Below are 25,887 nucleotides of genomic sequence, written 5' to 3'. Positions count from 1 at the left end.
CAACCATATATGAATCCTCAGCAGCAGATGCACAGCAATTTCCACACTGGCAATTGACTTTTCCTTTCTGCTTTTTTTTCCTTTCCACTCTCTATTTGTTTTGAAGGCAAGGTTCCTGATTATCATGAGGAAAACACCACGTATGGCTGGCCATTATTACTAATGACTGTTTTTCCATATTATTTGACCGGGTTATTGTTTCAAAACACATTTGCCCTGTTGCTGCTTACTTTATTATAGAAGTCCATTAAAGTTCTGCCAGTGCGGGTAGGGTGCTTCAGCCTATTAATCCAATTTATTGTGTCTTAATGTCAATCACTGGAATGTTATCGGACAATGCTCTCTTCTCAATTAAGTGGTATGTATGCAGAATCCTGATATACCCAGGAATAAATTTAGCAATGGGGAGCATGCTGTTCAGAGGAAAACCCAGACTTCTGCAGTCCTATAGATGCCATTTGAAGTTAACAACTTCCATCAGTGTCTGAGGAGCAGTCAAGGACTACGATTGTTCAAAGAGTTGCAGCTAATTAAAACTATCACAAAGAAAACCAGAGAGAGGGGGAAAAAAAAATACTCCTTTGTTTTGAACAGTTCTTATATGTATAATTCCATTTGTAATTAAGATTTGTATTGGTTGTCAAAGGGCACTGTTGAAGTCTAAGCTATAAACAAAGCCTTTGTCTTCTTATTTCTTTGCAGCTTGTAGAAAGTTTATCTTTCATTTGTTTCACATTTCATTATTTAAAACAACATGAAACATATTTTTACATTTTGGAAAGCTGATGAACAAATGTGAACATAAATATTTATTTTTAATTTAGGTGTTGTAGGCTGCTTTCCTCTTCAAAATGTGTCAATCTCCCTTAAAGCATGAACATAAAATATTAAAAAGCATGTTTATTTTTGCTCCACTTAGAAATACTTTTGGGCAGCACTCAAACTTGCTAAGTAGGGTTAGAGCTGGTAGACAAAGGAGCCAGGAGGGGGTAAAATTCTGTCTTTCACCTGACTACTGAACTTGGGGAAAAAAGCGTGCTACGTGGCTGGGTGTAAACTGCTACCATAGGTGTCTATAGCAGGATGCTTACCATGATGGACTATAACATGGCTTCAGCTAAGGTAGATCCTGCCTTGCAGTGGAGGGCATAGCACAGGCTTACATACTGCCCAATTCCTACCTAGGACACCCTGCACGGGGCTAATTACACCATGAATACATTACACTGGTTTTGCCGATGTCAGAGGAAATGCAGTTTGCTGGGACATCCTTTGCACAACTAACTCAATCTGCTACTCACAATTACGCTATCAGCAATAGCCACAGTCGAGCCAAGCCAAGCAAGCAAACGGTACCCACAGAAACGGTAAGCGACACAATGCCGCAAATTCAGCCAGGCCACAGTAAAAAGTTCTGCTCTGTGCTGGATGGTTCTGTGTGTATCCAGCAGCTTTCTTCACCTTTACTGTTTAAACTATGAAAAAAATACTCTGAGATGGGGACTCAAAAGAAAAGGGCAACGTTAACATCGAGAATCAAGTAGCTAAAAATCAAGCTGCTCTCTACGAGTGAGCTGGACTCCAGCAAAGTCCCAAGAGCACAGTCCAACTGCTAACAGAAGGGCTGAAACAAGCTAAGATGTATTTTGGTAAATTACCTGCATGTAGTGCTCTTCACAGAAGCACAGAAACTGTGAGTAAAAGGACCTCTTTCAGGAATGCTTGCTGAGGCACTGTCCTTTCGCTGTACTGCCTACCTAAGTCTTGGAATCAGTTTAGGACGAAGGATTTCCAGGAAGCGGCCCTTGCCTGTAATTCTCCTTGGAAGCCCATTCTTCAGAGTAACCTATCTTGCCATAAGGAAGCTTGCTGTTCTCCTTGATATTCCTACCTAGCGCTCCCTAATTTTATATTTCATTCGATTAGCCGTTGTGGTATATCCAAAATACAACGGTATTTAGTGGCTTCACAGCTATTGAGTACACTTTGTGCTACGCTAAACCATCCCTGGCGTGGATATTCCAGGGGGGACACAGATATTTCACCCCTTAAAGGGCCTCAAGGAGGAGCGTGACGGGCAATCTGGGTCACAAAAAAGCCACAGCCGTACCTGGCTGTGAAGCCTTTCCAATCCTTGCTGTTTACACCCCTCTGGTAGTTGCAGACAGCTATATCGTGTTCTCCCACACTTTCCAGTTGTCACTTAACGGAGCGATGCATATTTAGTTCAATTAATTTTGCTCCATAAATCAGTCCCTCCAGCTCCTTAATCATTTACTGACTGCTTAACAAATGCATTTGGATGGAGAGACACTAATGCTCGCAACAGCAAGACTTTTTAAAGGAAATAAAAGCTTTGTGTAGACAAGACACAAGCCTGCCAATCTTGTACCCTTCACTCGGATGTTTCTTCCCCAACAGAAAATCTACACTAAAATATTTATCAGTCTGTAAAAAGATCATCATTGAATTTTTCTTGCAATTAGGGAAACACAAACAGTTAAAATAGAATAAAATATGTGCTTCATCTGAAATGTATTCTTCTTGCTGTCAAAAAAGTAACAACAGGATAATTATTTTATTTGAACTAAAAATTGAAAATGAAGGTATAGCTTTTTATAAAATGGAAAAAAGATTTTAAAACCCAAACAGGAAGCGAAATAAAGTATTTTCAGGGCTGAAAAAATTGTTATTGGAAAGTTCGTCTATATGGACCATCAAATTATGCACCATAATTCCAAAGAAGGAATAAAATGTAACCTAGATTTTATGTTTAATGTTTCCTGCTTGTAATTCGTCAGGGAAAAGGAAAGGGCTTTAGAGGACATAAAAGCATGGTCAAGGAGCACCACAGGAGAGTTTTTTTTATCCTGTATGAAGGCGTACTGGTGAGCTGAAATTGGACAATAAATACTCAACTAGAAAGGACTTCACCACTCCCTTCAGACCATCTGCTCTCTCTTACAGACAGCCCATGTTCTTTAATATCTTTTGAAAAATGTATTGAGCCACATTTGAAAACGAAGCTAGCTTTTCTGCCATTCCTCCTCCCTCCATTTTCTCTTGGCCCGTTGACTAAGATCATGCTTCCAAAGTTGGTTCCAAACCTCTGATTTACAGTCTAAATGTATTTAGGTTATTTACAAACTAGCATAATTAATGTCCCATTGTTTTGGGGTCAGCACTGTCCTTTAGCTTAAATGTCTCTTCTTCAGGACTATTTGTCTTCCTAAGTACTTTTAAAGAGCAACAACAGAGGCCTTTGTTTTGCTAGGCAAAACACATGGGACTCCTGTAGTCTCTCCTTGTAACACAGTTCTCCTTTCCCCCGACAATCACAGTAGTACTTCCTCTATACCTGTTCCAGTTTTGAACTTATGAAATAGCAATCTTACAGGACTCGCCTCCAATTTTGTAGATGGTAACAAGGATTCTCCTTTTGCTTCTTCCGCACAGCATCCTAGAGTATAATCTGATAACAACTAATGCAATTTGGCTTGCTAACGAATTTTTTTAAAGGGTTTGCCAAGAGAAGTAGTCTAACAAAATGCAGGTTCCTCTCTGCCCCTGTTTACTCATCTGGGAAATTCCAATTATTTCATTATTGGTGGTAATACCACAGCCATACACATACTACTTCCTTGGGATACACACACAGTATCGGAGAGAAGATGCAATCTGTAAAAACATAAGGGAGAAAGCTAATGGATACTACAGAGACAAAAGTGTAATACAACTAGATTCAACCTTGTAACAGAAAAAAAAAAATATTGATGCTCAGGCGTGAAGACGTAAGAATCATGACTTAATTAAGAAGCAAAGATAGTTCTGTGCATGGGTCCTGAAGACTGGTCAGCCTTGGGAGAAAGACCCTGCTCCAGTACAATTTAAGATACACAATCCAGATCTTTAGTTGTGAGGACAGGTGATATTCCCCAATTTTACCATATGGAAAGACAGTAGATGGTTTAAAATGCAAACTTTGAGACTGGCCTCCATCCTTCTCAATCTTGGAAAGATTATAAAATGTAGGAATTGAAAGTCCTTTGATAATGAGTTCATTTGAAATAAATTCAGCTGTTAGAGGTCTTCGGTTCTCTGTTTTCACAAAGATCAGGGGACCTTTTAAACATTTTTCATTTGTAACTGTTTTACTAGCGAGACGGAAGCCGTTTTGATCATTCACTATTTGGACTATATTTTCAAGCAAAAGCTCAGTTCTGTGTAATAACAGAAAAAGCAAAAGTGATATATGCATAATGTGTTAATTCTCATTACTGTGATAATCTGCTTCAGAAATCTGTATGAACAAAATGCATTAATATACATATATTATTTCGTAAGTGTTTCTTATTCATGCCAGGTAGCCAAATTACTGGGCAATAAAAACCTGAGGCATGTTGCTATCTTTGTTCCAAATCTCTTGTAGCCACAGAGGGGTCTGCTGAAGAAGACAAGCAAACTTCTATGCTTCTCGCTGAACTGGAGGCAGATAACTGCCTGGAGACAAAGCAGCAAGTGAAGCTTGAAAAGCTTATGAAGTTTTTCCCTAGTGGTCAAGTGGAGTTGAAGTACCAGGGTTATAATAAATTAGCTTCTGCAACATATCGTTTTGTTGACCTGGAAGATAATGCACATTCTTACAGTGCTCATAAGAAGACAGACGTCAAGATCTTAAGGTCTCGAGGCAACACTTACATCCACCTGCCAGCAACAAACTAGTAAGCACTGAGCAGAATGTATGTTGCTTAAACTTGCTCTGAAATGGGTCTTTTAAAAGTGTATTATTATATAGATCTTTCATATCTTGGGAAATCTGTGTATGATCTTTCTTCCTGCTGAGATTCATTTCTAAATCCAGGGCTATGACACCAAAAAAAAAAAAAAAAAATTATGTTTGTTCTTTCAACTCTATACTACATTTATTTTCCATCAAAAGTCTTTGGTCCCTGCTGTAAATCTGTCCAATACTCTATCTCTCTGATATAGGCAAAATCTTTCTAGAGGGTTTTTTTTTTTAAACCCTGCTGTGAAACATGAAGGCCCTAACATTAAAGCTGTCAGACTCTCAAGTCAAAAAAAAGAAAAAAAAAAAAAAAAAAGGCAGAAGAGTGCTCACAGATGCCTAGCCAAAATCCAAACCTAGTCCACATACACGGACAGCAAAAGAGGCAAAAAAAGGCTGCCCTGTTTGTATGATGGAAGAAACCTCTGCCTTCTGAAAGAGAAGCACCATTTTGTGCAGTGAAACACCCGATAGAGAAAGGCACCGGGCACACACTGTCATCACAAAAAGGGCCTCAATTTTAAAAGCCTCTGGTACCCCCAGCTGGGGCAGTTTTTCTAAAGCTTTCAGCGGAGCAGAGCAGGCCTACTCAGTTTGCCCCAGCAAGCCGCATTTGGCACCGTGCCTAAAAATAGTGAGTATCACCAGTGGTTAAAATCTCTGCTAGGCAGCCAAACTTTTGCACAGGGGTGTTTGTTAAAAACTCCACTTCTTCTCTGACTAACTTGCTCTTTGGGGAAATGGCCCTCACTGGTTCCCTTATACCCTCTTTCTGCACTGTCAAATAAAACACCAAATAAAAATGTGTGGTAATCTGCTAACACAGCACAATGCAATTTTATCGTGCTCGATATTGATATTAGTGATGAATCCTTAAACAGTTATTATGACATGGGCAAGGAGATCGGTAAAGTGCATGCTAACGCGTGCTTTCAGGGGGCAGCTCTGAGGCTGCCAGCCCATGGCCCCTCCGAGGCGATGCCCAGCCTCCCTGCCCTGCTGCTGCTGCCGAAGGGACGGCACAGAGGAGGACACAGGGTGACAGCCTTTGCCAGCAGCTCAGCCCCACGCTGCCACAACTGAGAGTGCCCAAGGCATGGCTTGGGGTCCGATGGGTGGGAAGCCAGAGTAGTGAGGCGATTGGACCCATAGGACGGCACAAGAGCGTACTTATAAAAAAACCCACCTGTAAAACCACCTCCATAAAACAGAAAAAGGAATGAAAGAAAAGACTACAGCGGAAGTAGGAATTAAATTCACCAAATAGAGAACAAAGTCACATATCTGAAGAAAACTTCAGACATCAGCTATGCCTTGCATTCAGGCTTCCGCCCTGGTTCCCCCAGGAGCAAGAGGCACGCAGACGACTACTACCAAAGACCACCAGCCCTTTCACATGCTGTTGCTCCTGGCCAAGAAGCTGGATCTGACAGCCCATTAAGGTGACCCATGTTTTCCCTGTCGGGCTGCTGTGGGGATGAGTTCAGCTTGGCTGTCTCGGCACTATGCTCGGGTGTCGCCAAATATCTTCATTTCGGTGAGATAACGCAGTGACCTCCCTGAGCTAGAGTTTGATTTTAGGTGTAGCTCTACAGAAGTTAAGACATCAAGCTGTCTAGAAGTACAAACAGGGCATGCTTGGTCTCAAAAATACTCTCACTCCGACCTACTTCTTCCCCCTTTCCCCAGACTCCCAAAGGAAGTAATTTATCAATGACTCTTTCCAGAACTGCCAGGGAGGAGCAGGGATGTAAGTGTTAAACACACAAACAAGGATTTGTAGGGGTAGAGCTTTATTTGAGACTGTAGAAGCTGTACCATAAAGGAAATAAGTCTTCAACTTCCAAAGTTCTCTTGCCAGATGGACCCGTAATTAAATCATTTGCACAACAAATAAAGAAATTGAAGGTTTCTAAGTTTTTAGGTAACTGCTTATTCTCAGTCACACAAAAAGTTAATGAGGTGTTTTGGCTGAAGTGTGAAACGATACTCCTGTAAAGCTATTCCAAAATCTAAATTTAGAGAGGCGATTGTTGCAATGCCACAGATGCTGCAGATGGTTAAGCGACCCTCTCATATTGTTCTATCACTATTTATTAAAACTTTTTAAAAATTGCGTCAACAATAGAATTTAGCCAGTTTCTATATATCTCGGCCTCTACTCACTTTTCATTCACACTGAGCAGAACCTTATTCTACAAGTAATCAGAATGACTGACTTTTAGACACTATATTGAATAATCCTTTTTTTCTGTCATGGCAGAAGACTTTAAAATTGTATTCACAGAAATTTAACTGAAGAATGAATTTTTGCCAGTCTTAGCTATGTACTGGTGAAGAACCCTTTTTATTTTAGGATAAGAAGTTTCAAATCTTCCAACTTTAACACGGCATTTGAGTTTATTTGAAAGCATGTAACTTATTAGCTGCCCTGAGGACCAAATTTCATCTCAGTGCAGGTGCAAGGCTGACTGTGTAACGGCAGTAAATGAGTGGGCCTGATGGTGAGGAGTAAGCAGAGAAGCTATGGAGTGGCACAATTGTGGTTTCCATCCCCAACTCCCTGATGGGACAAAACCTGAAGAAGCCCAGGGACATGACTGACAATAACGCATGCGTCTGCCAGGAACTGAGGGGAAAAAGATGGGTGTCCTCGGATGCACAATCGCTATGTGTCACTGCTTACAACAGCTTGTGCGAATGTAGCCCAGCACAACCAGAAATGCATAGGTTTTCTCATAGCTTATGTTGGCTATTACAACGTGCTTGAGGTAAAGTTCAACCATCGCTCACTTGGCAAACATCTCTCTGACGTACGGGATTCACCTAACAACCCTCTTTGATGGGACAGAACTGAACGAGTTACAAAAAGAGGAAGAATTTAGCCTCAGAAAGTGGGATTTTTGAAATCACCAATACCAATTTCAGGATGGTAGCGTCAAATTAAAAACTGTTCAACCCCAAGTAAGTCTGATCTTAAAACACAGAGAACAATAATGGAAGTAAAACCTGGCACCTACCCACTTCAGCCAAAGTCTTGATGCATGACTCCACCGAGGCTTTCTGCGTTGGGTTTGGCCAGGTACAGTTGTAAATTCTAAAAGCAGACTGCAGCAGCTGAATAAAAACAGGCTGATGTGTCTGAAAACAAATAGATAAACATGGAATTTTACCCTTTAGCATCTCCTCACAACTGCCCTAAGGTCTGACGCAATGTACACCACATGCAAGAGGTTTTCAGCTTGTAGACTCAACGTACAACTCCATTAAATTCTCTTTGCTCTTCAGGACAGGAGGAAGCAGGAATCAATGCTGCACCCCTAAAAAGGCCAAATCATGGGTTTTTCCTCAGATCGCCACTGATATCAAGCAAACACAGTACAGAGCAGAAGGACAGTGAAGTATTCCCAGTTCTCAGGTATGTGTCTCTTTTGTCATAGGACAAAGCATTTTTCTCACACAAAGATAGACCTTGATTCTGCAAAGATACCCTCTCCAATAAATTCACCAGAAGCAGGAGTAATCTGACTATATTGAGCTGTCTGATGGTTCAGAGCTGTAGGGGTAAAAAATTAAGACTAAGTGTTTTAAAGAGGAATTAAACTGCTAGCCAGTGGCATGAGAGGGGACAGTGAAATTAAAGGCGGATGTAAAGATATAGCATTCCTATCTGGCTAGCAGAAGGTATCTCATTAATGGTCTGATTACATATTTGTCTGTTTCTCTTTTCCTTACCTGGAGGCTGGTGCTGTTATCTGAAAATGGCGAGTTGAAGAAGCCACTCACAATGCTCATTACAGGTTCAGTGACGTATTTCTCCAGAGATGTGTCTGCATGCTTACGATCTGTGGTTGTGTTACAAACCTACAGGGAAGAAGGAGGAAAAAAAATGAGGTTTAGTCTTTTACATAAGCAAGCTTTATTATTTTGTATTTATTACAACACATGTAATATGTGTTCTTAGTACAAAAATAAGTTATTTTTATACAGAAGTCTGTCAGAGATAACTAACTTAGAGTTCGAGCTGTATTTGTGATAGCTTATCTTTCTTCTTGGAGGTCCACATTGTCTTTTGAATCTCCTTCTCTCCTGAACCAGCACATTGCATGCCACTTACACATTTAGACAGATTCAAGAAGAAAATGGGCCCTTCCTCCCACTGGGGGGCTAGGTTGGAAGAGACAGTTGAGACAAACACTTTAGGTTAGAAAGATTTCATGTAATGTTTTAACTTCTCTCTACGATCAGTCAGCACAAATGGGTGGCGAAGGTGAAGCTCATTTGCAGGAAAAATGTTTAAAAAAGAGGGAAGGAAAGGAAATAGCATAGTCAATACCAACAGCCTTTAGGATTGTAAACTGTAAGACAGACAGCATTACTTATAAAGCCACTTGGGGAAAATACGAAAGACAGGCAAAAAACAATGAAAGAAGAGAATGGATAGTACTGGGACAACTCTGGAGCACAGAAGGAGGATTAAATGGTGGGAGGACTTGTACAAAAGATTCCTGAAGACACCCTTCGGTACAACACTAAAAGTTTGGTGCTGCATAAAGATGTCATGCTTAAAGAAAGGAAAAAATTACTGGGGTGGATTACATCCTTCAGTATTTCTTTAATTTCTTTATTTCTTTTCAACATTTTTGGACATCCATACAGAATCATTTTGACTTTGTAAAACAGTGCTAAAAGGAGTCTCCAGAGAGCCAAACACGGTGAGGAAGGCAAGACACTCGGACAACCTCTTCAACAGCCTTTAAATAAGCAGTTCTAGTCATGTTGAACAAGAAATGAAAGGCAAAGGTGTTTTCTCTTTCACCTATGCAAGCCACAGACTACTGTAATGTTCTGGGGAATCTATGCAAGAGCAGAATTTATTTTGTTTATAGACCTTTGGGGTAGCCTTCACGTTACTATCTGAGCATTTAACACACCATCATGAACCTTTGGAGTACATACTTACTGTTACATCGCTTTGTGGATGGGGAACTGAAGTCCAGAGAAGCTGAGTGAATTGCTTAAGGTCACAGAGAAAAGTTGGTGACAGAAGAAGAAAGATAATCCACCGCACCTGAACCTCACACAGGGCAAACATGCTGTCTAATTACACGCTGACACTGTCACGCTTGGACACTACAAGGCAGCAGTTTCACCAGGAACGTTTTACGGAAGGTTACTGCTGTGATGTTCAAAAGCACCCATGTTCAGGGGAAGATACAGCTCACAGGAACGCAAAAGCATTTTGAGTATAACACACAAGCATTGTCATATGGTAGGCAGAGGAATAGCCAAAGAAACTTGGGACCACAGAAATGAGGCATCTTGAGGAGCTTTGCTTGTCTGCTTTTCCAAAATGCGTCAGATAAACAAGTCATGCCCCCACATAGCGCATTTTTTATCACGGCAGGAAAGTAAAGGTTTTGATCAGAGAAGCAACAGTGGCTAAACTGAAATAGCAAACTCCTCAGCCCTTCAGTTTTGGGAAAAGTATGACAACACCCCCAGTCCTCGTGGAGGTAACAGGTCCTGTTAATAATAATTTTTGATTTTATTTTACTTTTTAAAAAGATCATAGAACTAAAAACCTCTTGAAAGTCTTCTGCTTTTAATTAATCTGCATGCCAATTTTGGCTGGAACCAGTAGCCCTGAGACTCAGCACTTGCAATCCCAATGGGAAGACAGGGAGCTGTGCAGTGCTAGCACGGTGAATTCAGAAATTGCCAAAACTAAATTCCAAAAGACTTTTAAGCTTTTCCCTTCGCTTGCTTAAAAAGCAGAGCCATATGTGAGGGTGACACTTTGCTCCAACACCAGTCTGAAAAATTCCCAGCGCAGAAGGAATTTGGAAATCCTCTCATTTGTTCTTATCCCTCTGCCCTTTGGGGACTGAAAGATGTTTCCCCGTGGAAGAAAAAAACTGAAATGCATGAAACGGGAGATGAGGATTGAGAAAGCAGTGCTTAAAAACCTCTTAAGAGGCTTTGGGACCAAAACTCACATGAATAATACTTCAAAAATTCTGCAGAGAAAGCCAGGATGACTTTACAGCTGTCAGATCCTGGCTCTTTCTTTAATCCTGCTCAGACTACAGCTGCTGACTTACAGGCTGGGCCACACGCAGCAAAGGGAAGCCTCTCCTTCAGCAGCACCCACTTTGCTTAGTGCAAACGCTTTGAGTCATACACGGCAGAAAGTAGGTTGGCAGAAACTGTAAAAACAGGGTGCCTTTGAAAGCGCAACTGCTTTTGGCAAACTGCATTTATACATGAATCCGCCTTATGCCTGCTTTGCAATGTATCATGTTGTTGAAAGAGAATGACGGCTGGGGACTAAATATTTCCTTCCTGGATCCAGATACAGGTTAAAAAAATTGGTTACTCCTTTCTTTTTTTTTTAATATTAAAACAGGAAAGAATCCAACCTGAGGATAACACTCTCCGTCTTTCACCTTAGTGCTCTCTAATAACAGACTCAGACTCAAAAGCTCACAAACTCACCCAGTGACAGGCATCTGTAGCAGCTAAAGAAAAGCATTTCCCCTTCCCCCACACAAAAGCATCCTTTTTAGCTCACTGGAACACAGAGGATCAAAGGGCTCTTTTTCTAAATGCTTTGAAAGCTATTGTAACATCTTTCATGAGGCTGACAGCAGTCTAACTGTCCTGATAGCTACATAACGCTGATGTATTTATAACACACGGGCTCTGCCTGGGCCCCAGAAAACCTAACCTGAACAAATACACTTAATAACCTGGAAGAGACAGCAACCCACGGGGCCGACTGAAGAGCAGGACAGGCCAGAGCGCTTCTGACGCGTTCTTTTAGTTCTTTTAGCTGTTAACCAGGAAATTAAAAGGACTAATTAGGCACCTGCCCTGAGGGCTTTGCAGGAGAGCAAAATAAACCTGCATTTTGCCATTCGGTGCCAACAGCGTACACGTACACAAAAAATAGCATTAATAATAGATTCACTCTTCACCTCTGAAGACCTGGAGTCTAATTTCTGTTATGAGAAGGGTATATGAAAACAAGCTCAGTGGTCACCAGCATCAGGACAAACCCACGTCATTTGGCACTGTGCAGTTTGTCTCCAGGCTCATGGAGGGAACTGTGTACAGAGCCCTCTTTCTACACCTCTGCTTCTAGCCCAAGGGGAAACAAAATTGGTCATGTTCAAGGACTAGGGAGGGTAATCGGTTTGGAGGGTCAGGGCCAGGACGCATCAGGAAAGGGCAACCCTGAAAGGAAATTAAACAGGAGAAAAATACTTCTTGGGGTAAAACCAGCAAGGTTAAAAATTAGAATCCCCCTTTCCCAGGAGGTTTCTGATCTTAATTTTTAAATGAGCTTGTTTTTTCCAGAAGACACTGTCACTGTAGAACACAACCACAGAGACAAGATAAACAGCAGAAAACAGGATTTGTAGAGGTCTCATTACTGCTGAAAATGTCTACCACCAAAAAAAGGGAGCACAAACATCCCTGTCTTAACCTGTTTCTGGGAAAAAAATGAAGAAAAAAACCCAAGCGTTTATAAGTTTTCTGTTTCACAGAGAAATGAACAGATCCCAGTGCCTATCGTACTGCGCGAGTCTTTGTGTTTATTCTTCTTTTAGTATTTTATGTATTTTATGTATTTTAGTATTTTATGTATTTTAGTATTTTATGTATTTTAGTATTTTATGTATTATGGTATTTTCTCCCACTAGGTTTCAAATAAATTATTTTGTGGCACACTATTACTTTGGGGTAAATGTCCACTGCAGGACTGAATTGAGATTCTTTATTTCATCAAAATGAAGAATGCAAGGAGTGAGACCTCAAGGATTATAAAATGTAATGGATTGTGGACTGGGAAAAGATAGGCATACGCTATGACAACATGCTCTATAACATCTCCAAAATACTATCCAGCATCAAGGATCAAATACAAAGTCCACCAGCCACCAAAAACCTGTGGTTCTACTTCTTCAGCAGAAAGAGCAACTCCATTAGTTGGTATTAATGTTAGGCTCTTACAAGAAGCATTAACCTCCTAGAAACAGATATGTAATGTAAGCTGTAATCATTTTGTCACACTGGCTTCCCCTCGTAGCTCTACTGTTGTATTTTATCCTTCTGGAAGTCATAAGATTTCCCTCGTTTTCTGCCTCCAAAATACCAGGGAATGGAAGCCTAATTCAACTTCTGACTTGAAACTTAATTCGACAACTGATGACACCGTGAAGCTCACTAAGGTACACAGGAACCGAGTGCCTGTGGTACTAACTGTGCCCCATCACCTTGCAGTCTATAGTTTATATATGAATCAGTATGCTGAAAGTCCATAGCTTTACACTACCCGTCGCGTCAGCAGTGAGAATGTAGTGACAGTAGAATAAAAGACAAAAAACAGGCCAAAGGTAGATTAAAGAAGGAACATGAGCCAAAGAACTTCTTGATCCCCCAATCCTCCCTGTACTAACAGAGTAAAGCAAGAAGATTACGGATGGGGGTTGTTTTTTTTTTTTAGTCACCACGACAATGACATGTAACACATATTCCCAGAAGACATACAGAGACTCTCAACCCTGTACGTGTATCCAATTTATTTTTCTGGAAGAAAAGAGAAAGGAACATGGGTTCCCAAGATGCCCTTTTAGAAAGGGAAAACTGCAGGTAATTAGCAGGGTAATTGGTGATAAATAACCTAGAAATGACCATTCGTTAAAAAAACTCCTCACACCTATTCTGTTGTCAACTTTGAAAAAAAAAATCAGTTCACAAAATAAAAGAAGTTCACAAAAAAAAAATTATTGCCAGTTCAGCTGTCACCCATGACTATACTGTAATATTTAACATCTCATGAAGCTTACCCTTGCCATATCAACCAGGAAGTTCTCAAATAACTTCCAAATATGGTTACTGGCATAGATTTCTTTCATTTCCACTTCAGTGTCCACGTAACAGTGATTAACAAAATTAACATAGGCAATTTTCACCTGCAGGAACAGCAAAAACACAAACAATTTGAAATAGAACAGTAAAAAACATTAACATGACGTATTCTATCTGGATAAAGATGATCCTTCAAGTACTAACAAACCCTAATAACAGTAATAATGCGTATGTTTTAAGGAGATTTAAGGAGAAGCACGGCAACAAATGCATTAACGTACCTACTGAAAGATAACATAACAAAAAATGGAAAAGTTTTTTGCAAACATTCTCTTACTCTAACGACAAAACCCCCACAAAACAAGCCAATAATAAACCTGATATTTAAATCATATTAAGACTACAAGGGCCTGGCTCCGAAGCCAGGAGCTGTCAAAATGCAGGACACCCCTGCACTCCTGCCAGTTGACGGCTGTGGGTTGATGCCTTGTGACAGGCTTGCCAAATATCAAAAAAATGTCTTCAGCAGAGCTGGGCCTGCAGTCCCCATATTCCCACAATCCTAATGCAGCATTTGCGTTCAGGGCGGGCGTAACTCGGGTCTAGACGGAAGAGAACGGTTGTGCAGCGCTGCAACTGCAGCCACAGCGGCACAGGGCTTAGCAGGAGGACTGCAGCCTCACTCCTCTCCTGCATTACAAGTCTGCATGTGCACATCATAAAAACGGATATCCAGTGCCTGGGATGTATAGATTAAACATACGTAGCCACACTGAAAATTTCTTATCACAGTCAAAGGAGAGGAGACAATTGCATACGTTTAACGCACTCAGGAAAAAACTCGCGTCAGACTTTTAGGTTTCATTCGTTTGGGCTTTTTTAATTAGCATCTGTTGAAATTAATGTTAGGAGGAACTTCTGAGCAAAGCACACATTTTTCTTTTTAAGAAAAGAATCACTTGATCACAAGGGGACTTTTTCACAGCGTGGTGGGAGTTTTTACTCCTGCAGGTCCTAGTTCTGTTGAAATGAGCCACATTTTTCCACCAGACAGCCTGCAGAAATCCATCCGACCGATACACAGGGCCAGAGCAAGTTCCTTGCAAAGACTGTGAAAAGATTTCTTTTGATCACAACAGGTCTGGTGCAAACAAACCTTCCCCTTCTGATCAGCGTGAGGTATCACAGTCCTACTGGAGCATGACCAGTAGTAGCTGCAGAACTGGGCCTCGATATGCAGTGAATAAAAACATTTGCTGGACTGCAATTGAATTTAATAGAATGAGACTTCACCCAAAACTCTCACTGACTTTAGCATGGCCAGAATGTTAACCCATCATTTCCAACAAGTCCAGGCAGCAGTAAAACCTTGGCTTGACCAACCACTCAGCTGAGTCTTCGCGGCTACGGCCAGAAGTTATCATAGCATTAAACTCAGAGTGGCTGGACAAACCGAGGAAAACAAAACAAGGCGTCTGCCCCAAAAAGCTGACAATCACAGCATAAGGGACAAGGAATTTTCTGTTTAAGAAAATACTGGCTGTCCTTTCTCATGTATTCACCTTAGCAAACACCACCTGTTTCCTGCCTGTTTTCTGTGCCAATATTCAACCTGTCAATATATTATAAACAACAAAACATTTTCTGAGTTTCTAAAAACGTTAAGTCTGCTTCCTCATTCTGTGAAATCTTACCTCAGGTATACAGTCTTCATGGGTCACTACCCTTACTATATCATCCAGCGGCAGGAGTGAATTGCACTTGATCTCTGTGTATACATTCTTTCCTTCTGTACAAGCCGCTAGCAATTCCACTAGAGTGATGTGATACGCTAAGGGTCCGCTCTCGTCTGCTCGATCTCGCTCTGAACACATCATTTGGAGTAGCACTGGAAAGGATGCTCTGTCGTTGTAGAATATCAACACATCTTCACCACCATTTATCAGCTGAAAAAGATACCACAAAGTTTTAAGCACCCTGCACTGCAGTCATTTTGGAGTCAATGATCTTAAAGGTCTTTTCCAACCTAAATGATTCTATGATTTTCTTAATTTCTTATTTTGTTCTACCTTTAAGCATACAAAGACTGTCTAAGTGAAAAAAAAAAAAAAAAAAACCAACCAAAAATTACTCTGATGTGGCTTACCAAAAGCACATGTCAAAACAATATCCAAGACAAACTTCTCTTATCTACATAAGTGCAAATCTGGAATAACTCACCAAGGCATGAGTTAATGCAAGGTGAATTTGAAGTTTAATTTCTATGTAGCTCTGTGTTTACCTAAGACGGTACACCATCCTTATTATTCCTGCTATCTCAGTGTTTGTTTGAAGTTAATTAATTACCCTCACCTGCTATTGTGAGGCCAGGATGCGTTATTATCCCTCTTTTATAGATAGGGACTTGAGGTGCAGAGAGATTAAATCTTCTGTGCTATCTCACACAAAAAGCCTGTGGTTCACCCGGAATTTAACCAACCTCTTCTGTGCCCTTGCTCAGCATCGGGAACAGAGGACGATTCTTCCCAACCGATGCAAATTTGGCAGGTGGGTCTTAACATTGTCAGTGTCATGCCAGCACTTCCATTTAACAGAAAACGGAATGTGATAAATATTTGATTTTTCTGCAAGTGCATTGCTCATGTCAAGAGGATGCAGAGCAGAGGTGGACGCTGGCAGCCTCATCTCAGCAGATCTCTCAGAAAAGTTTTGTTCTAACCCTGGTTTGAACCCCCCATACCTACTGCCAGCGCTGCTCTGTGAGCTCGAGTGGAGCTGGGACAGCACAGCAGTCCTGTCTTCTCTCCATCACTTTCATTTTAAGCCTAATGCGTTCTCAATGCAGGCGAAAAATAAGCTCCTACAAACCTTCCTAGTACAGAATACACCTTGGCAGCACAATGGCCGTACGTATTTTGTGAATAAGGCACTTGACATATCCAATGCTATACATGACATGAAATCCTAGCTTACTGAATTCAAGGGTAGAAATAAAGGTTGGTGGAGCTGTTGAGAAACGGGAAAGCAGTAAAAGCAGGAATGAAAATTAGTCTCCCAGAGGAACTTAAAAGTATGAAAAGTCCAGAAACATTTCATTATGTTTGCCAGGGCGTCAATATTTCAAATTTTGAATGTACAACTTTCCTGATTGTGTTTTCCCCGTTTCTTGCTTATTTTTACTTTGACAACATTCACTCGATGGGGTGAATTGCGAATTCAGTCTTTCCTGTTTATCTTTGGGTTTTTTTTAAAATGTTTCTACTCATGACTTTTCAAAATAGATATTTTCTGGAGAAGCCACAGGACAGGAAATATGTTTTTAAATGGACAGATTCTTGGGAGGGAGGAAGGAGACAGTACAGGGACCCAGACATTAATTTCATTGCACTCGGTGGCAAAGAAATAGGGAATATTATTCAATTCAAATATTTGACTATTCAAAATGTTGGAAAATTGATCTAACTTTTTAATACTGATGTCTGGAATACTATGCCTCAGGACATTTCACTTATATAAATAATAAAAAAATCCCCACTAAGCCCTGTGGGAAGGTACATGCTCTGTCACTTTCTACTAAGTTGTTCATTCCCATAGTTATTTTCCACTTGTGTACGTTTTGTACAGAGGAGAGGGAAGACGACTCTTTCCAGGTTCCCCCAGAGTTACCCTCTTCTGTCAAATCCGACCTAACACATACCAGTACTGCTTGATATTTTATCATATCAAGTCAAACTGACCCCTCATCCTTTCATGTACCTATCGCTGATGAATGAGGAAGAAATAAAGGTTGGAAGAAATACCAGGAGACAGTGAACTTGTGAAACATGATGCTGCGTGGCATGCTTGCTACATACTGACTGTGAGGAACCACAAGCTAAAGCAGACAATGTTGCATCGGTACAGTAAGAGCTAAGAGGGACAAGGTAATCATCATAAATGTAAGGACAGAAGATGTCATCCCCTTTCCCCAAGTTATTCACTTTTAAATGTGATTTGCAAAGGGCATCCAAACATTGACTCAAGCATACAAAATGATGACCCTTTAAAAGCAAGCAAGGTAGAGAAGTATCCAGTGTTAGACAAAGTTCTCACTTAGCATCACGAGTGATGGATTTTCCCATCGGTGATGAGGAAAAAAAGCCACAAAAAACCCCAGCAGCATCTTCGTCCACTAAAGTGTATTTTCAACAAGTTAAGAACTCTATGCAAGTATAATGAAGGTTGGTCAGTATCGGAGCAGCTGTTGATGCTCTGCAATGTATCACTCCAGAATACTATAGATAATAGAAAACTGTGCCGCCACATTGATCTGGTTCAAAAGTAAATTCTGCTTTTCCGTTTGTAATAATGTTTGCACTGATAGGCACTATTCTTCCAGGAACCTCAAAGCATGCCTGTAATGAGAAAAAGCGCCCTAAGGAACCTTTCAGGTCAGTAAGCAGCTTTACTAGCAGTCTACAGACGCGGGGACCAAGGATATGAGAACAAGTGAATAAGCCAGATTGGCAGCGTTCAACGTATTTGATGGAAGTACTCTTTCACAATGGTGCTCCTTCATCTGTAGGCACTTTCTAAAACATGTAAATATGATCAGGTTAGCCCTTACTCCAAGTAAACAGGAATAAGCTACAGTATACTTCCCGCGGGTAAAGGAAAACACGGGAGCAGTTGAGGCATGCCGTACACTCACATCTATCTTGTCTCGTGGTAAATTGTTTACACGCCCCATCTGGAGGCACAGAAAAAGTTACACCACTTGTTTAAGGTCACAAAGTACATCTCAGCTGTCTACTGGGAAACTGTCCTGACTCCATGGCAAGTTCCAACCATTTGCTACACGGTTCCCTTTATACTGGATTGCCCTTCAAGCCTCATTCAAATTTCACTATTAGCATCCTTTTCTAACAAATCATAGTTACTTATAATTTCTCACGTTTTTTTTAAAACAGGTCATCTTACCCTCTTTCATCAAAACAGGGGTGCTCTCTCCCCCCAGCAAATTCCTGCAGGACTCATAATGTAAATGTCACATACGAGCTCATTTCGATTTTCATCATGCAGTCAGCTTGAAAATGTACACTATGACAATTTATCTTTGTGCTATTGTAGGTCAGTAACAAAATGTATTTGAATTGAGAAAACTCTAAAAATTTTGTTTGATGAGAAAGCAAAAACCTACAAGAAGCTGCGGTGGATGGGGAAAAAAATCTAAAAGCACAAAGGCACAAGAACTGTTTGAATTATGTAAATCAAAGCCTTGAAAACGATATTGCATGTTAGTACACTTCAGTCAAATTGAAAAGGTTGAAGTGGATTCCATTAAAGGTTATCCATGTAGGCTGAAGCTTTATTTTCTTAATTAGAAGTTTTTCCTTTTTGTTGCCGCGGAACAAAATTTCAGCAGGGTTTAGTTTTGTTCATACCACAACTAGAGCTTATCTCTGCTTTCTTTGTGAAGATGTTTCTTCGAAAAAAAAAAAAAAAACCAAAAAAATGCATTTTACAAGGTAAAGCAAAATGTTCCTTGGACTCCGATCCTACCTGGACTTTTCACCATATTCAACTTTACCCACTTATTAATCTCACTGAACTGTTAACATAATTACAGTTAAATGCGCGAGTGTCTGCAAGTTGAAGACTTCATTTATCATGCACACTATATATCAAATCCTAATTGCAGAGAAGTCAATTAGGTATTTTCCTAGTAAATTTATTGGCATAAAGATTTGTTCACAAACCACTCTGTGGAATTTACCGGGTCAGACTCCAAATCTAGCTAGTTAAAGCTAGAGTAGCACAACTAGTATCAGAGAAATACTCTGTAATAAAATAAACAAAAGCAGAAACCAGTACCTAGAATTGTTACACGATTATGTGCTAAAAAAGTGGTCTAAAACACTATTTAGACAAATCCATAGAGGTAAGAGCTTCTTAAATGGCAAAACCATGCCACAATATGGCAAGTTTGCTGTGTAAATTGGATCCTAAATTACAGTACAGGAAAATGAAGGTTTATGTAACTCTGAGATTTCCATGCTACATCATCTACAAATAGACATCTCTGTATCACCATGCTAACACTCATGTTTTCTTTCTAGTAGTTATACAGATGGCCTTACAAAATTAGATTAAACTCCCAAAAACGTCTGCTAAAATATTCATTATTTGCGATACCGTTTACAATTATAAAGCATTGATGCCACTATATCCCATCGGCAGTCAAGAGCAGAAAAAGCAGCCTCAAAATACTGGTGTGTTAAAAAGAGATCACGTGAGTAATTAACATGTGAAACCTTCAACTTACCTCTGTCATTACCATGTCCTGGCATTTTTTGACATATTTGCCATCTGCTTTCACAATGGTCTGCAGGAAACGCAGGTACTCCACATGACGGCCGTGGGTCTCAATGCAGTGTACGAAGTGCTGCACCACTCGTTCACTAATTTCATTACACAGAAGGTAATTATTCATGAAGATGTGCCGCATGGTTTCAGCTTCCAGGAGCTAAAGAGATTAAAATCAAAACAGATTTGTTTTGAGATTGAAAGATTCCCAGAACCCTAGACTATAGAAAGGCACATTGGTAAAGGGAAGCTGGAAAAGTCCAACGTGCACAAGCACAGCGATTAAGCAGCGACCTTAGGGCCTAGCTTTCATTTACGATGGGATTTCTCCACACTTTCCTATTAGTACAAAACGGTCCCAAAGTGGATGTAAACAAAATCTGTGCCCATGTGGAAGGTGAAAACACGGTGCCAGAGCACTCTGTAGGGACTCTGGTATACAAGACGACTGAGACCACGTTCACCATCAAACTTTGCATTTAAGCAACCAAGTAAGGTGATTAGCTACCTCTGGCTCCTTCTATAGTTAACAGAGGCAGGCATTTCCAGCAGGCAAATCATTGCACATGCAGTCTGATCACTGTCTGAGAGAACATCTCTTTCCACATTAACTTCAGAGGGAGCCTAAGGCTATGTTTCTTTTGGTGAGTAGCACAGTTCAAGAGGAACAGATCTGTAACAAGAAAGGGATGTTGCTGAGGACCCAGCATCCAGACTTTATGCATTCTTGGGGCTTTTTGCTTCAAACTTCGTCTAGTTTGGTCCCTTGGACTAAAGTCTCATGAGGGTCAGGTGTACTCCTGTCATATCCCTTTATGATTAGTGTCATCTGAAAGGAATCCACACCAAGTCTGCTCCACAATGTGAACAAAAGCACAATAACTGGGATGATCAGAAGATCAACTTCAAAAGAACAGAGATGCAAGTGCAAGCAGGCACCTGAGTTAAACATCACTGTTAGATAGGATGGAGTCTGAGCGCTGGTCCCCGCTGTGGTCAGCTCAGACCCTTTCACTAACTGACAAAAAAGGCATAAATAAAAAATAACAGAACAAATGCTTCCTACTGTACACAGGCCAGGGGTTTCCAATCCTAATACTCACACTCTTTCTAATAAAAGCATGTTTTGCCCAGTAGATCTGCCACTGAGCGAAGTGTCATTCTATATAACTATATCTGTAAACACTTACATACATATATACACAAAGGGACCGTGACAAAGAGGTTTACTGTAAAGAAAATTATTTAATAAAAGATCGAATTTTAGATTAGTTGAATCAAACAGAGGCATCAACAACAAAAATGTATGGGTCTGATTCTGCTGTCACAAAAGCTTCATGACAGCATAGTCACACCATCTTTTACCTTGATTTATAGTCCACCTGTGAGTTAGGATGAATAAGATCAGAGTCAAGCTAAACAAGATATGATGACCTGACACATGTTCATAGACGTTTCCAGTAAACCCCACAGGTAATATTGTTTTCCACTTTTAAAATGGCAGCATTAAAAACAATGACATAAAAAGCAATGATAAGGGAGAAAAGACAGGAGAGAGAAGAGAATAATAAGGGAGAAAACACAAGGACAGAGGAGAAGGCAGAGAGAGCATAATGATATTATTTATTTAGCACTGCCACTGTCAGAAAGTCCAAATTTACTTCCAGTTACGATAGTCTCCTTAAAATGAAATACTTACCCCTGGAGTTAAGAACAAGTTGAGATTTTTGTGGAGGAGAACTTGATTCTGAGGATTTCCACGACAGAAATTCTGAAGAAAAGTGTGGGCTAGATTCATAACTTCATTCATCTTTTCATCGCTCTGCAAAACGAAAAGGCAAACAAAATCAGATGGGTTTACCTAAACATACTGGTTAAAACCACACCAAGTGAATTCAGCCAGGAACAAACCAATTCTGCTGAGCCTTTACAGGGAAGGCAATAGCAACTGATCTAGTTCCCTTCAGAGTCCATTAGTGGCTGTACCTTACGCTGAATCAACTTGACCATAGGGTGTTACAGGTAAGAGCACAAACTCAAAGTAAGACTTCCTCATGCATGGATGTAATTTCCTAGTTTTAAAAAGCGCTAAGTGGCTTGATTTTTTTTAAAAAAAAAAAGCTCTCTAGCCTGCACTGATTTTAAGCTTTTGAAAAGCTTTGGCTTTTCTATAGCTACATACGGAAACAGATATATGTGTGCGTGCGTGTGTACATCTACACAAATATATATGTTCATTCACATCCTCCCACACAAATATATGTCTAGTTTCATCCCCATTATATATTCCTCTCATCTAGTATTCTAACTATGATTTGATGAACCACCTATACGGACAAGCACTATTTTATTAAAGGTAGCTGAACCCAGTGTCTACATCATAATGTTAGTGGGTAACGCTCAGGAAAACGTAGCCCAGAAGAGGTTTTAACTCCTCTCAGTGCTTCCTATAAGATCTAGAAAGGGGTGCTCTCTAAAAGGCTATCTGGATCATTCATTTGTAGACTCAATGCCAAAAATGTTATCTTCTGAAAAACTTGCAAGTGGAACTAGGTTAGAGGCTTCCACCACAGAAACAAAGAAATTATTTCAGACTTGATCCTTGAAAGCTTTTTGTCGATCTTACATATCTACAATAGCTCTCACATCAGTACTCAACAGTGGAACCTAGATACACTGCCAAGAGCTCCATTAAATCAATACTTCTTACTGTGAAGTGACTGCAGATCTAAAGTCTGCCTCTTCCAGGAATGGGATGATAGAGCAGTGACATCCAGGTACCCGAGGCAGTAAACACTAAGATCTTAATAAAACCTATTCTGTGCAGGCAGTCATATTTAAACTTAGGCCCAAGCTCATTATTCTTAAGGTAGAAAATGGCATCGTCATTTCATGTTTGTACCACAGTTGACTGAATTCAGTTTAAAAAAATATTCACACTGATTCTCGGGCCTCTTGAGGCCTTTCCCTTTATTGAGTTCATGTTCTTCACCACTAAAACTATAAGAATAACCTTTTCATAGGGTATCTGCAGAAGGTCCAAGACTACCAAGTGGGCGCCCATATTTTTCAACAATCGCTGCTGTTGATTCCGACATTTTTTATTCTGAACACAAAGTTTGCTGAGTCGAATCAAAATCTATAAATAAAGAAACAAATAAATAAGCAGGCAAGCAAGTAAAGAACCAGACATGACACACAGAAATACATTCTTTCAAAATAATTACTAAACCTACTTATCAAGCAAGTATGTCAAAGCAGATTTCTGACAAATACACCGACCTCTTTAACAATATTGTAGTTATTGCTTTTATTGCTGTCTATCTGGGGTTTTTTGGTCCCATCCTCTATTGGACTCAAAATATTTGACTCCTGTAACAAAGAACACACAACAAGCGGAGATCACTTGCAATTTCCTCAACATGAACTAATTACATTTAATAACAGCAAATGAAGAAGAAGTATTACAGCAGTTCATAGGGAACAGATATAACACAGATAATAAAGGATAAGACTTGTTTATTCTTTATCCACCAGTGCAGTGAGTGAAAAGATTCACATTCAGGTCCTTCCTTTGTTTCAAATTTCCAACATGACTTGAGGCAATTACTCTTCATGATTCTGATCCTCCTAAAAAAGAATACATCCCTAAATCACAGACTAGCTGTCCCAAGGAGTTTAGATACTATGAGAGTAGGGTCCAGAAGTGTATTTCAATAGCCACCACTTGTTGCCAAGATCTCTAATACAGCTGGAAAGATTACAACAAGTCTGTGTATGTGAACATTAAAAAGTTTGTAGAAAGTGCTTAAGACGATCTCTGTAGTTGAGGTAAGTAGGGTGGAGTTCTCGGCAGCACAGGAACAAGTACCACGTGGAAATTAGAGATGTTCCTCCCGTGAAGAGGACACTTCCGTCCTTACCTCTGAATGGTGTAGGAAAGGATTTAAAAACAAATTAAAACCTTATGTTAAACTGGAACATCCAGTCATGACACCGTATGCTCTGGGCCTTGGCTCTTAGAAAGTCCCAGCTGGGTATGATAAATAAGAAAAATCAAGTCAGCAAGTAACTGCCAACACCCACGCACCTTTCCATGCATCTCTCAAACAAAACATGGAAGAACATCTACACAAATACTGCCACTTAGGATACTGGCAGTGTTGGGTTTTTTTCCTGCTGCCAGCTATGGTAAGCCTTTCTTAACTGGAAACACAAAGAATTGAAAGATTGGACTTTGGATGCTGAAATTATTAAGCATGTAGAAAAACTGTAGCAGATCTCAAGACTGCTTCACAGTATAACCACAAGGATATAAACTAGTGTAATAGCATAAAAAAGAACCAAACAGGTGTGCTTCAGAGTTTCATTGTGTCCTCAAACTTCCTACTGTTTTAGGGAAGAGAATTACGCTAAAACACATACGTGCACACCAATCTGAATGTTTATACCTCTTGAAACCCCTCTCTGAACTTTCTTAGCTGATGGTGAAGATGAGGAGGTCTATAAATCCCATCTGGTCTTAATTTCCAGTGGGGCAAGAACAGCTGCACCATTTGGCCACGGAAACTGTTTATAACGGTGTCAGCTCCGCTGTTCAGCATGGTCATGTTGATCTATGCAACAACAGTGGATTTGTATTTGTTTAGGTTTGTTAGTATGCATGCTGCCTTCTCTGTAGCCGTTTGAATCAATACTTTGGAAGATATTTCAGGTTCTTTGCTATAATTAACCACCCTCCACTGTTCTGGGACTGTGGGTTAACCAAGATTAATTTACCTGTTACTTTTATCAGCATTCTTCTTCAATCAAAGTAGTTTTATAATCCATGTGAACTATATGTCTTATCTGGAAGTGCTGATCAGCATTAAACTGTGGAATCTATCCTTTCTCTTAACAAAATAAAAACCTATTTATTGAACCCATAAGAGTATGCGAGGGATGTAGTTATCAAGAGATAATCACACCACTGGGATACCAGAGACATCCACTTGCGTATCTTGCCTCGTTATGCCCCATAATAGACATTCTCTGTCACACTTTTCCATAGGGGACAGGGAGTCATAGAGATCACGCTGAGTAAGGTTCTCGTCTGAGTACCCCACCTTTAGGACATAGTGTTTTCTGAAAAAGACTACTTCCTCTACTCATAAAATTCCCAGGATATCACTCTGCATCAGTCTTAGCATCCTTCCTTTCTATCCCCCAAAATGGAGGCCCAGATTCCAGCATTCAGACCAAGCAGTTCCCTGCCGCTGAAACAGCCTCACTCATCTCAGCAGTTCGGCTGTGCAAGGCACTACTCAGTGTCACACCAGCGCAGTTTTGCCCTCCACAGGCTGTATTTACTTCCCAGGGGAACGAGGGGCGCCCTCAGAAGATTCAGTTCACAATCTCAACCTTTATATGATGTTTCAGGAGATGTTTGTTTAAACATTCCCAGAACTCAAGCAAACTGCCACAGACCAGCAAACGAGGAGAGCAAGGGAATACCAGGCGCTTCAGGGTGCTGAAAGTTCATACTACTTGAAACCGTGCTGAACTTTCTCAGCGGATGGCAAAGATGAGAAGCTCTATAAATGTCACTGCACTGTATTCCAGCTTCACCTGAGAGTCCTTTCACTGAGACGGCCTATTTCTCCTCCTCGGATCTGTGTTTCTGGTGCTACAGGACAAAAAACCACACTTTCCATAGTCCACGATATCTACACAGACTCATAACACCCTTACTAGAGATAACTAAGTAAACAGGCTTTATCTGCTTTTCCCTTGTCAAGCAAGGCTCAGTTATGTGAGATCAATTTCAGCATTTCATCCTCATCCTATATGATGTCTAATTTACATCTGACCTAACTCCAAGCACTCTTTTCCGTAATTCT

At 40.3% G+C, this 25,887-nt stretch overlaps 1 protein-coding gene across 1 annotated transcript in view; it reads right to left on the bottom strand.

The window, feature by feature from the left end:
- The window catches only part of ITPR2 (inositol 1,4,5-trisphosphate receptor type 2), a 261,876-nt gene that overhangs the window by 121,196 nt on the left and 114,793 nt on the right, over positions 1-25,887 (bottom strand). Inside the window, exons 27-34 of the mRNA XM_063357290.1 lie at positions 23,291-23,380; positions 23,022-23,147; positions 21,708-21,830; positions 19,968-20,168; positions 15,358-15,609; positions 13,642-13,767; positions 8,522-8,650; positions 7,807-7,927 (exon numbers count right to left, since the gene is read on the bottom strand). Of these exons, the coding sequence (XP_063213360.1) occupies positions 7,807-7,927; positions 8,522-8,650; positions 13,642-13,767; positions 15,358-15,609; positions 19,968-20,168; positions 21,708-21,830; positions 23,022-23,147; positions 23,291-23,380 (1,168 nt within the window). The remainder of the gene's footprint in view (positions 1-7,806; positions 7,928-8,521; positions 8,651-13,641; positions 13,768-15,357; positions 15,610-19,967; positions 20,169-21,707; positions 21,831-23,021; positions 23,148-23,290; positions 23,381-25,887) is intronic.

Source organism: Chroicocephalus ridibundus, chromosome 1 (genome assembly GCF_963924245.1).
Source record: "Chroicocephalus ridibundus chromosome 1, bChrRid1.1, whole genome shotgun sequence".
Taxonomy (NCBI): Eukaryota; Metazoa; Chordata; class Aves; order Charadriiformes; family Laridae; genus Chroicocephalus; species Chroicocephalus ridibundus.
Note: the sequence above shows the minus strand (reverse complement) of the source record. Positions and strands in the feature narration are given on the sequence as shown.